This window comes from Fistularia commersonii, chromosome 22, assembly GCF_037954325.1.
Source record: "Fistularia commersonii isolate RoL2024-O1a breed Wild chromosome 22, RoL_Fcom_v1.0, whole genome shotgun sequence".
NCBI lineage: Eukaryota > Metazoa > Chordata > Actinopteri > Syngnathiformes > Fistulariidae > Fistularia > Fistularia commersonii.
In genome coordinates, this window is record NC_141305.1 from 7,868,404 (window position 1) to 7,881,317 (window position 12,914).

General features: G+C 39.4%; 1 protein-coding gene across 1 annotated transcript in view; it reads left to right on the forward strand.

The window, feature by feature from the left end:
* Positions 1-12,914, forward strand: part of adamts3 (ADAM metallopeptidase with thrombospondin type 1 motif, 3) — an 87,341-nt gene that overhangs the window by 61,458 nt on the left and 12,969 nt on the right. Inside the window, 7 exon segments of the mRNA XM_086169746.1 lie at positions 1,364-1,477; positions 4,350-4,495; positions 5,600-5,775; positions 6,686-6,819; positions 7,291-7,414; positions 10,321-10,404; positions 11,868-11,948. Of these exon segments, the coding sequence (XP_086025872.1) occupies positions 1,364-1,477; positions 4,350-4,495; positions 5,600-5,775; positions 6,686-6,819; positions 7,291-7,414; positions 10,321-10,404; positions 11,868-11,948 (859 nt within the window).

The following is a 12,914-nucleotide window of genomic DNA, read 5'->3' on the forward strand; positions in this document are numbered from 1 at the left end:
TTATTGCATGTTTGAAAGGACTAAATAATGAAAATGGCTTTATATTGGTAGCCATTATTACTGTTATTTTTATTATTGTTACAGTAATAATATTCAGCATTATCATTTTGTAGCATAAATTGGTTTTGATAGGAGTAATCATTTTAATAAAGATAAGAAGAAGAATCATAAATGAATTAGTGATTAATATTTCAATATCATTTCACTTTTTTTTTTTTCATTTTCAAATGTGGTAATTAACTTTCCCCATACATTTATTTTTACATTTATACTGAAAGCATTAGCTGATTAATTCTGGAGTCTTTTAAAAAGAATTTTATTCTCATGCTCTTTTCAAACATCTAATGATGCGCAATTTTTCTGCTCTCTTTGACCCGGAGGTGTTATTGGAATGGCATCGAGCAAAGAAATGGGCCAAAGGAAAAAGGCTGTTATTTTCCAAAATGGCCCCAATAATGGCGGTCGGTGGCTCTCCTGGCCAGTGCACTGAGTAACATCCAGCCTGTACGACACGGGACCCCCACCTCTCCAGCACACTCCTATTACCCCGCTGATTTGGCTTGTTTGCCTGGAGGGCATGGGATCGGTGGCACGTCCTGGAAAAGAAAAACAAAACCCTCTCAAACCACTCAACAGTCGACAGGAAAACACTCGGCGATGGCTTTTACAACTCGACAACCTCGACCGGAGTGAAAGAAATTAGCTTAAAATGAGAGGAGCAACTCTCATTTTAGCAACACTCAAAATACCTGCTCTCTCCAAAAACACCAAGTACTTTGAAAGTATACGATGATGACACACATTTTGTGGTGGAAGTACAAAGGCCCTGGTTATAAAAATATTTGGCTAATAATATCGTTGCTAAAAGCTAGTCTTAGCCTGAGCGGTTAGCTTGCGGATCTAAAGAGATACTGTGCTATGGGGACATTAGCTGCAAACTGCTGCTGATCAGAATGATAGCATTAGCTTTAGCCTGGTAGACATCGGGAACGATTAGCAGTGGGACATAGAAATGTCCGACAAAACCTGGATTGATACTTGGGGTTAATGTTTTTTGTGAAGTTACAATCCAGGAACATGGCCTCTCCAGCTCCATCTTGGTACAAAGCCTCTTTATATACCTGAGAACCTTCTGACTTTCGTGTTATTCAGGGTTCTCCCGCCTGGGTCCTCCCCATCTTTTCCCACTCTGCGTAGGTTTATCGATAACTATAAATTATCCGTATGTGCGAATGAGTGGGTGAATGGTCGGATGTCTCTATATGTGATTGACAGGTAACAGGTCTAGGTTAAACCCCACCACTTGCCCCAATGGCAGCTGGGTTTGCCCCCGCCTCCGCCAACACCTGTTCTCCCGTTTCAGTTTCGCACCTTTGACCCGTGCAAGCAGCTGTGGTGCAGCCATCCAGACAACCCTTACTTCTGCAAGACCAAGAAGGGTCCGCCCCTGGACGGCACCGAGTGTGCTCCTGGCAAAGTAAGTTCATCTGCAGCCCTAGTTGTTACTCTTGTAATAATGTATTTATATTCTGTCTGTGAAAATGCAAAGTGGGAATTTGGTTGTATTTAGAGGATGCAGATTTAGCAGATTAATAAAGGAGATAGGAGCAATCTTAAGGCTAAAAATAAATCAATCAGATGAAAATGCTAATGACATTTCGCCTAGCAACGAAATTATTAGCAATGCTATCATTAATTATTGCAATCATTACCCTCTTCACTGTATTTGCAGTGTTGATCCGGCGGGCTGTCAACACAGATATATATAAATGATCATTAAATATATAGACGTCCTTATCTCTGGGATAAGGGCGGATTGGCCTTGCCACACTTAAGAAGTTACTACCTGGCAGCACAACTTGGAAAAATGGTCTCATGGATAAAACTAGATATGGACACAAGATGGGTGCATATAGAGCAAGGTTCAGTTAAAAAGGTGTCGCTTTCAACTCTCCCCTTTCTAAATTCAAAAGCAAGACGTGGACTTAAGATACAAAATGAATATGTCAACCATACACTTAAGGTTTGGGAAAAGACAAGACGATTCCTGAATCTACCTCTATCCCTATCAAGGGCAGCAAAAATAACAGCAGCAGGTGACTTTCTGCCAGCAAAGATGGACGGTGGTTTCATTAGATGGGCAGGGAAAGGTTTAATTACAATAAACCAGTTATTTGAAGGAAGAACTCTGAGGGCTTTTTCACAACTTCTGGCAAAATACGACATTGATTCTAAGGATTTATTTCGATATTTTCAAATTCGACTCTATTTGATGACACACAAAGAATGGGACAATATTAAAGAAGCTTCAACTAATTTTGAACAATATTGGATTGAGATAGTTGAGAACAAAATGAACATTAAAAATACAATATCAGATATATATGGCAGGATACGTATGGACACTTCAGTAGACACACTGGATGTGAAAGCGAAATGGGAACTGGAATCTAATGCCGTGATTGGTCATGGAGAATGGGAGAGTTCTTGGTTGCCCTGGCAACAATGTTTAAGCAGCCCAACATGGAGGGCGTTCAGCTGGAAGTTAAGAATAAGGTACTTTAAAACTCCCTTTATAATAGCCTCTTATGATAATAACTGTTCTCCCCTGTGTTGGAGGGGCTGTGGCATAACAGGGGACTTCTCCCACATCTTTTGGGACTGCCCTAAACTGATGAAATTCTGGGAAGAGGTAAAAAAACAAATAAGTGAGATTTTAAAATTAAACAGACCAATTGATCCACAGCAATTTATTATGAGTACAGCATCAACAAGCGGCCTAAGGAAAAACCAGGTGTTTACGCTTAGAGTTCTTCTATTAATTGCACATAAAATGATCACAGTAAACTGGCTCAAACCCCACTCACCTACCCTGGACCAGTGGCGTCAGAGGCTTAAGGATGTAAACTGCATGGAACGCATAACAGCAAACTTACGACTTCAGACAGACCTATATCTGGACAAATGGGCACCCATTAAAAAATATTTGGAGAGTTGAAGATATTATCACTATTTGACTGAGTTAGATGTTTTTCTTTGTTTTTTTTTGTTTTTTGTTTTTTTCTCTGTGTTTTTTTTTGTTTTTAGTTTTATTTTATTTTTCACGTGCTATTGAGGAAACAAGTGACCTATAAAGATTATTGTATAATGTATATCTTGTTATGAGGTTTTGTAAGAATGTGTAAAACTTTGTTAACCTTCTCCAGGCAGATGTTGCAGATTTGCGACAGCCAAATATCAGATTTTTCCTGCAACTACAACTTAATTTGAGCCTGAGAGGGTTAAGGAACTTGTTCTAATAAATGTTCAAAAAAAGAAAAAAAAAAAAAATATATATATATAGACATATACATCTAATGTACTTAAACACAGAAAAAAGGAAACAAAGGTTATAATTTCTTGTTTTTTTTCAAAACAAATTGATTAATTTTAATCTTTTCCGTGATTCAAAAAGACCAGGATGCAGGTTACCTTATGTATGACCTGTTGGTCAGCTTAGCATAATAAACAGAAGTCCATCATAACCATTAGCCTGCGTTTGCCAAATAGCTTTAATATTTCTGAAATGATGATGTGAAAATTCAAATCGGTGTTATTTTTGAATCAAATATTTAGTTGGAACCACTTTCCTAAGTAATTTACAGGGCACAGTAAGTATACAAGTACTTTATTTACACTAAAGATGCTAATGTTGTGGGCTAGGTGTTAGCATAGTATTGCAGTTTAAATGAGAGTTGTGCGGCTCATGCTTTGCTGTGCTAGTAGGCAGCTAGCTCACATGTTGTCAAGTTTCCTGGCATAAGGGCGTTAGCGCTAGCCACAGCTAACTCCGCCCCACAGTTAGCATTCTACAGATGGATCCTGATTTGTCAGAGACAGGACGACAGACGGGAGGAAGGAGGCAAGAAAAAAAAAAAGAAAAAGGAAAGAAGAAAGGATTTTCCAAACAAACGGGAATGACAGTTGACGTGAATAAAAGAGCTAAGTGTCAAAGCGTAAATAAGCGTTTGCTGACGCGGAGACCAAAGCCTTTATTCACATCAAGACTTCAAATGTTTGTGTCAGCTGTGCTAAGACGCGGCCCGCTAACGCAGTTTTCCATTGCCCGTCACAGTTCAGCAGCTAACCCCCCACCCCCACCCGCTGGCTGCTAATCTACAGCGATACTAGCTTTCGCTGGATTTTCCAAGATGGCTTTGTGGGCGTTCTGTTCCAGCACCAGAGCGCCTATCACAAACAGAATATTTAAAAGCGCTGCCTTCACTGTACCTCTTTGCAAAGGAAAAAACCCTTTCTTCTTGGTTAACCATGTACCCCCTCTGTGTCCCCCACCCCACCCTCTTCTCCAGTGGTGCTACAAAGGTCACTGCATGTGGAAAAACCCCAATCAGGTCAAGCAAGATGGCGCATGGGGCTCCTGGAGCAAATACGGCTCCTGCTCGCGCTCCTGCGGGACTGGCGTGCGATTCCGGACGCGCCAGTGCAACAACCCGGCGTAAGGGACCGCGCATGTTTGGATTTCAACTTCTCTGTTTTTAAGCTTCAATAAGCAAATTGTCCTCGCGCACGTCAAAACTTCCTCCCAATAATAAGCAGGGATCCGATGAGATTAGCATAACGATGACCGCGATCGGTCAATCTGCGAAGGAGTTTCCCCCCAAAAAATATAATAACATTTGTATAAATAAAGTGTTAGTTTGCTTTGTTTTCTTGGATGTTTACGCTCGGCGGTGCAAGATGATTGAGTAGCTCCTCCTTCACAATTGAAAATGTAATTTTAGTTTTGTTTATTTCTTTATTTTATCATACATTTCCTCTGGTCATTTTTTTTTCCGCACCATGCAGCTTCAGAGCAACTCAGATGGGTTCTTTTGCTTTTTTTCCGTTAGCGATAGCATCTGGCACCCCCTGCTCTGGTGTGAGCTTCCAAGAGAGCCAAGCAGATAACGATACCTGCCCCAGGGGAGACTCAAGCAATAGTGCTACATATTAGCATGGCTGCCGCTTGTAGCCTTGGCTTGTTGTCTCACGGCGTGTAGCCTTAGCTGTCCCCTTTCTAGGTATGACGAGAAACTATGATCGAACCCCACCCAAACTAAGCTGAACCTTGTCACAAAAAGGCACCTTTAAACCTAAATATTCATTTTAATGAACATCTGGACATGAGATTGCTAGTTTTAGGAGCTAGATTTAGTAGCTTTGATCGAAATTTTCTTTTCCAGCATCTTAGAACATACATACACAAGTTGAATGTATGATTTTTATGAAAATATAGTATATGCTAGCAATGAAATATGTGCTCCAACCACAGTACCGTCCAATTTTTTTTTTGTGTGTGTGTATACAAGTAAACTACCAAATCACAGAGTGACATAAAAATTGTTGCACTGCAGACAGGGAGGATTCTATTGGATGCAAAAACCACCAAAATCACTTTCAAATGCACCTGGATGTTGTCACAAATGTCACTGTCCACTCCCCAATTCACGAAAATAGTATCCTCTTGCCCAAATCATATGAAATTCACTAGTACTTTCGCACATTTAAACTAAAATGCCTTGTACTTTCCCATCTGATCATTTGGCCTGCCTCCGCCTAGCCCATCCAACGGCGGCCAGGACTGCCCAGGGGTTAACTACGAGTACCAGCTGTGCAACAACGATGACTGCCCCAAGCACTTCGAGGACTTCCGTGCCCAGCAGTGCCAGCTCCGCAACTCCAACTTCGAGTTCCAGGGCGCCAAACACCACTGGCTGCCGTACGAGCACCCGGACGGTAAGCTTCGGAGACGGGAGGGAGGAAGTCTGCGTTTTTGATGCGAAAGAGAGAATCTGGAACACAGGGAGCGGAACGTTCCCTCCAGGTTCGCCGTCTTCCGAAAAGAAAATTTGGTCACTAATTTGTTTTTCCAGAGTTCATGACCATTGTGGATGGTCTTCCTCCCGCTGTCTAAAAACCGTGAAGACTGAATTGTCTGTAGGTGTGAATGAGAGAATGAATGGTTGGATGTCTCTATATCTGGCTCTGTGATTGACGGGTGATCCTTTGATTGACAGGTGATCCTGTGATTGACAGGTGACGCTGGTGAAGTTAGTTGTTGTGAGAGAGGAGAGGAGAGAGTCAGATGGAGGCAGATTGTTGGATGTGGCGGCTCCTGAAGGGTGGAAAATGAGATTGACGGGTCACACTGTGATTGACAGGTGACTGAGCCGCGTTAAAACCCCGCCTCCTGGCTAGTCTCGAATGGGATTGGCTTCCAAAACAACTGCGAATGAAGGATAGGATAAATGGATGAATAAATGCAAAGAGCCGTGACAACATTGTCAGCATGTTTTTCCATAAACTCATTGCTATGCCGACGGCAGGTGTCAGATTATAGGATGTTTTAATGATTGTTACATCAACTGACCCAAATCCATTGGAAGCGCTATTTGACATTCTACTGATGCTTCTCCAGCATGAAATACACACTCACACACACGCACAAACAGCCAATAATCCTAATGATTATCCAACCTTTTCCAGCCATTTAAAGGCTAAAGCACACCAGATGCTGCTAACAAAAATATGTTGATTTGTCACCATGGCAACCTTTAACCCTCCATCTTCCTGCATCACTACCTCTGGAGTGGCGGGGAAGCTAACAGCCGCGGCGCCGTCCCCCTTCTCGTCCCTGGTCTTGTAGCCAGCAAGCGATGCCACTTGTACTGCCAGTCCAAGGAGAGCGGGGACGTGGCCTATATGAAGCAGCTGGTGCACGACGGGACGCGCTGCTCCTACAAGGACGCCTACAGCATCTGCGTGCGCGGAGAGTGCGTGGTGAGTCCTCGGGTGACGTCGACAGCACTTTGCGGGCTATTCCAGTACGTTGAAAATCTTGAAATCTTTACCAAGAAATCAAGAATATACCGAAGAGTAGTTCAAAAATAAGTGTTTTTGAAGAAAAGTCTATTTTTCATCACACAAAATCACTCTGAAGTTGTTGACAGAAGTGTAGTAACATAGTTATAACTTTAGAAATTTTCCTTAATGGTTTGCACTGTTCAGAAAAGCGAGTATCAGAATAAAAAAGGCGAGGGCCTTTCAGTCAAATAACAGCTACTCCACGAAATAGCTGTCTATAACAGTGGCGGCAGTGCTTGGATAAAAGCAATAGAAAGAAATATCAGGGTGTTGAATTTTCAAAAATAAATATTTTGCGAAAGTTGCAAAGGAAGAAATATAGCGTCGTGGGCTACAATGAATCATTAAATGTTATGACGATGCATTTATTATACCGAATGTCTGCAGAAAGTAGGCTGCGACAGAGAGATCGGGTCCAGCAAAGTGGAGGACAAGTGCGGCGTTTGTGGCGGGGACAACTCCCACTGCCGCACCGTCAAGGGAACCTTCACCCGGACGCCAAAAAAAGCCGGTAAGGACATAGAACCGCAACTTCTGCACAAATGTGACTATTTTCTTATCATGTGCTGTTTTGTCAAAATGTTTTTAATCTATGACTCACTCTGATTCTATCATTTCATCATTTATTTGTTTTAATCCAACACGTGACCCCCGCCATCGTCCTGATAATGTATTTCGCCGAAAATCATCACTCACATCCTGCGCAATTACACTTTAATAACACTTTAATTAACAGGCCGCTGTTCTCGTTGCAGCAACGTAACCCTTATTAAGTCCCGCGGGGATAATGACCTGAAACACACCGAATTATATTATTTATTTGTTCTATTTTCTGTCTTTAATTTATAGCACATCACCTGTTTCAGGTCATTTACTTCTGCTGATCCTTTATATCGGCAGTGCTTTACTCTAAATATATTACTCTTTAAATCAAGCCCTGCAACTCAATGATGAATCAAAGATGAAACAATCATTATTTTATTCTGTATATCCCTGTGACAAAGAAAAAAAAAAACAGGGTATGCGACGCTACAGGGGTAATAGCTTATTATATGGTTAACAGCAATGCTCATTGAAACCCACAAAGTTATTGTTTTTTCCTCCCTCCGCTAACCAGGAGTGCAAAATCGCCACGGTTACCGCAGGAAGTCCGACAATCGGAAAAAAAACATAGAAAGTGTACACATCAAATGCTTGCTTATAATTGAGCGGAGGTTGCCATGGTAACCTGCTGCTTAGCCATCAATAAACCTGTTGTCCAAATCCTAGAAGTATTGAGAATCACATTTCTAATCCACCATGCAAAATTATCCAAACCACTGTTTAAACTTTTCTTTCCTGCATTGCGCAGATTACAGACTACGGATTACAATCTGAGCAAGAAAATATAAAAGAAAAAAAAAAAATACATTTGATGTTCTAGGCCAGTCCAGATTAACAGTAATATCTAAAATTAGAAGTCTATTTATCAATGCATGAATCTTGCAGGAATTAATTTGTATAATTCAGATTCAAACCCCAGATTTAGATGAGATTAGAGGCCTGTTCCCCGTCGTGAAGGCCCAAATTTCGCATTTTTTTCATCGGTGGGAGAGTTGGTGGAGGAGCCCGGGATGACATCGGGGGTCCAGGTAGGGGGGGGGCAGCTGTCAATCAAGACTTCTGGATTAAAAATCTGCATTCTTTGGACGGAAAGGAGACTATGAGGCCTCATGAGGGAAACTTTTATTTGTTTTGCCGCAACGTCTCAGCTCATAGATTATTCATGCACTGCCCCGCCCTCTGCACTCGTTTATTAAATTGACTCCGCTTCCCTCGGGTTATCTTCCCTTCGCAGACACACACACACACACACACACACACACACACACACATGAGATTCGACTCTCCCCCTGCAGACGTAACTTTCCAATGTGCAGTCAATCCGCAGTAACCCCGATGTGATGGACCCCAAGGAGGATAATCTTAATCTTAATCTCAAACTCCATTTTAAACTCAATCTCAAACTAAGTCTCAAACTCAATCTTAATCTCAATCTTCCAAATTTTGATCTCAATCTCGATCGAAATATGGGATTGCAATCGAAGGCAGAAATTTTATTAGCAAACATCTAACCAATCGAAACAGTTTCGCAAAATAATTTGTTTATGTATTCATTTATTTATTTGATTGTTTGATTCGTTAGTTGGTTAGCTTAGTTTGTTTTCTTGGTGTTTGTTATTGCAAAAATTCCAGTCTGCTTCAGGACTGAACCCGTGAGAATTTTTGTTTCAGGAATAAAAAAAAAAAAAGAATAATTAAATAAATAAATGCTTTTTCAGAATAAAATCAAATATGCATAAAAATAAAAAAAGCTGTCATGTTCTCTGTAAGAGAGCATTTATAACTCCTTTTCTACTGATTTTATTTTACATTCAGTTTGGATTGCTAGCCTTTTCTGTTCGCGAACTGGGGAAAAAAATATATTAGTAATTGAAATATTGTTAAAATAATAATAACGAGAGGACCTGCAACTTCAAAAAAAAAAAAAAGAGCCTCTCTATTTAATTTTTCTCCGAACACCTCACCCGCTTTTTTTTCCCCCCAAACAGGGAAACAGTTAAGCAAGCGAGCCCAAAAAGAAACCTCTTTGTTGGAAAACTCAATATGCAAGTATCGGCAGCGTCTGTCTCTCCATCCGTCTGTCTTTCCGTCCGCTAGAACAGAGGATGTTCTAACCCCCCCGGAGCTGCTCGCTAATCGCCTGTCTGTCAGGGGCCGTCTCTTCGGCCCCGTCTTGTCCTTTTTTTTCCTCGCTTATTTAGTAAGTCATTCGATTATTACTGTGTAATAACCGCTTCATAGCTCTTTTGATATCTATGTTCCTTAGATGTGACAGCGACCAAATAAGTCATGCTAAAGTTTGAATGCAGGGATTTAAATATTGAATTATAACGCCCGTTTTCATCTCAGCTAACCGGGGGTGCATTGATCGATTCATCGGAATCCATACCTCAAGTGCTCGATCAATACAGGGCCGTGATTGAAAATGTGCCCATTGTTGTCATGTTTCGCAGCCTTTGTCATAGGTTGTTATTACAATCATAAAAAAAATTAAATAAAATTGAGAGAGCATCTAAAGTTAATATCAATTTGTTGTGATTTGTTGTTGTTCCTCAAAGTGTTATTATTTATAATGGAACAGGGTTGTTATTACAATCTGGATATTTAAGCTATTTAAGGAAAATTAAAAAACAAAACAGTGGATTTTTTTTTTTTTTTTTGTCACTTCCCGCTGTCGCCGTTTAGATGCTCCTTCCTTGTAGCCGCAGTGTGTTTATTTTCCGGCCCCTGCAGGGAGTCAATGAGGAGGGCGGCCATGAAGGTGAGTGTGTGGGGGGTGTTTGTGCTGCTAACACACTGATTTTCGTTTTGAAGGGAAAACCAGAGGAGCCTTCTCTTTGCCCAAAGGAGCTCGAAATGTGTTTTTAAATGAAAGCGAGGAGTCCAGGAACGTCCTGGGTGAGTCCTGGCCGGCTTGCAGGGCGGCGGACATCCCTCCAGGAAGACAACTTTGCTACCACGTCCGAAACCTTTTTATTTAATTAATTTATTTTATTTTATTTTTATTTTATTTTATTTTATTTTATTTTATTTTATTTTATTTTATTAATTAATTAATTAATTATTATTTATTTTATTTCATTTTCTTTTTCATTTTATTTTTTACATTTTATTTTCCTCTGGATTTATTGAAACATGGATCTGGGTTTTCTCCGTCTCCGTCACCGTCCTGTTTTTGAGTTGGGGTGAAAAATCGAAATGAAAAAATAATCCCCCTTGGATTTAGGTTTCAAAATAAAACTCCGATCAATAAAAAGGGGACAGGAAGAAGAAAAAAACCTTGTTGGAATAAAGAATAAAGAATAAAAAAATAAAAGATTAAATTAATTTGATAAAAAAAAATTAGGTCAAGGAAGTGCAGCGTTTAAGAAGTAAGAATACTTATTTTTGACATTCCATTGAGGGGAAAAAAATGAGATTGAAGTGAAAAATTGGAGACAATGATTTTAAAAGCTTTTAAAAGCATTTTTTCCCCTCAATTCCATATTTTTCACATTTGTCTCCCACTTTCCATCCTGCACAGCTATTCAACAAACTCTAAGGTGGCAGCTGTGATGCCCTGCAAAAAAAAAGGACGGCGGATGAAAAAGATCTGCATTTCTGTTTCAATAAAACCTCTTTCCTCCACATTCCAGAGGAAAACTTATGTAGATAGATTATTCTTTTTTATTTTATTTTTTATTTTATTTGAATTGTTTAATTTTAATTTAGTTTCATTTATTGATTTTATTTTACCTTATTTTGCTCCATTGCACGTTACTTTGTTTTAATTGATTATTAATTATTCTTTTTTTTACTTGATTCATTTTATTTAATTTTTTTTTTTACATCTTTTTTCTTTTATTCAATTTTATAATTTTTTCTTGGATTTATTAGCTAAATTTATTAATTTATTTAACCTTACTCCTTTTTTAGTTTGTGTTTTATTTTTTTCTCTACTATTTTTTACCTTTTTTTATTCATTTTATTTTAACTTTCCTTTCTTTATTTGATTTAATCTATTTTATTTTATGTTTACTTGATTTATTTCATTTAAATTTTTCCATACTTATTTCGTTAGATTTTTTTCTACTTTTTTTTACTTTTATTTATTTGTTTTATTTTGTTTAACTGAATTTTAATTTATCATACATTTTACTTTATTTTATTTTATTCGATCTCATGATCCCCCTCCTCCGTTGAGCAAAGCCGCCGGGTCTTCCAAGCCGAACGGGACGTCCGCCTCCTGCAACCGAGATATTTACCCGTCCGCCCTACTCATCCGTATCTTCCCCATCTCCCCTCCCCCCTCGAACCCGCCTCCTCCTCCTCCCTCCTCGCTGCTTCCCCTTCTTCCCACCCCCGCTGCAAACGTGACAAAGGTTACCTTAAGATGTTTCTCATTCCTCCCGGAGCGAGACACGTCATCATCCAAGAACATGAGGCCTCCCCTCAAATTCTTGGTAAGTGTGACCCCGCGTGACCTTTGCATGTTTCAAAACCGTCATGGAGAAATGATCGATGGAAACCAGGGATTATAAACCAGGATTATTCTATCTATCTATCTATCTATCTATCTATCTATCTATCTATCTATCTATCTATCTATCTATCTATCTATCTATCTATCCATCCATCCATCCATCCATCCATCCATCCATCCATCCATCCATCCATCCATCCATCCATCCATCCACCCACCCACCCACTTCTAATTATAAATATAAATATTTGTGTGTGTGCATGTGTTCCTTTGTGAGTATGTGTGTGTGTATTTGATTGTTTGTTCCAGTCCATGTAATAATACATAGACATTGTAAATTTTTGTAATTATTTCCAGTAATGATAATAATAATACATTTTATTTAAGGCACCTAACTCGACTCTGTACAGACATAAACATGAAATACATATTTGAAAGAAACAATGAAAATTAAACCAATGAAGATGACAAATTGGTAAAAGTAAGAAATAAAAAAATAAACAAAATATATTTTGCTAAATGCAGACTTCCTGTTACCATCAGAAAGACATCAGGTCAACATTTCAATCCGGTATCCGAAAAGTACTCGGGTTTTACAAAATGCAGTAAATGCCACGCATCGATCGCAGCTTTAACTGACAGACTATTGGTCAGACCTAACATGCCGATCGATTGGATTAAATCCACGGACTTTTAATAAATCTGCGGGTTTACACTCTTGCAAGCAAACCCGCTCGTCTCCTCCTGGAGAGCTGCTGGCGTATCACATTGTAATAACACAAGAATAAACCAATTAGTGCCAAACGCCAATTATTAATTAAAAAAAAAAAAAAAAAAAGATTTGTTGACGTGTGGGGGCCTCCTGCCTCCAGGATAATTCTTATTGTTGATTTATTTTGTGTCAAAATTGGGATTCTCATGCTGACAAGATAAAAATAATAATATT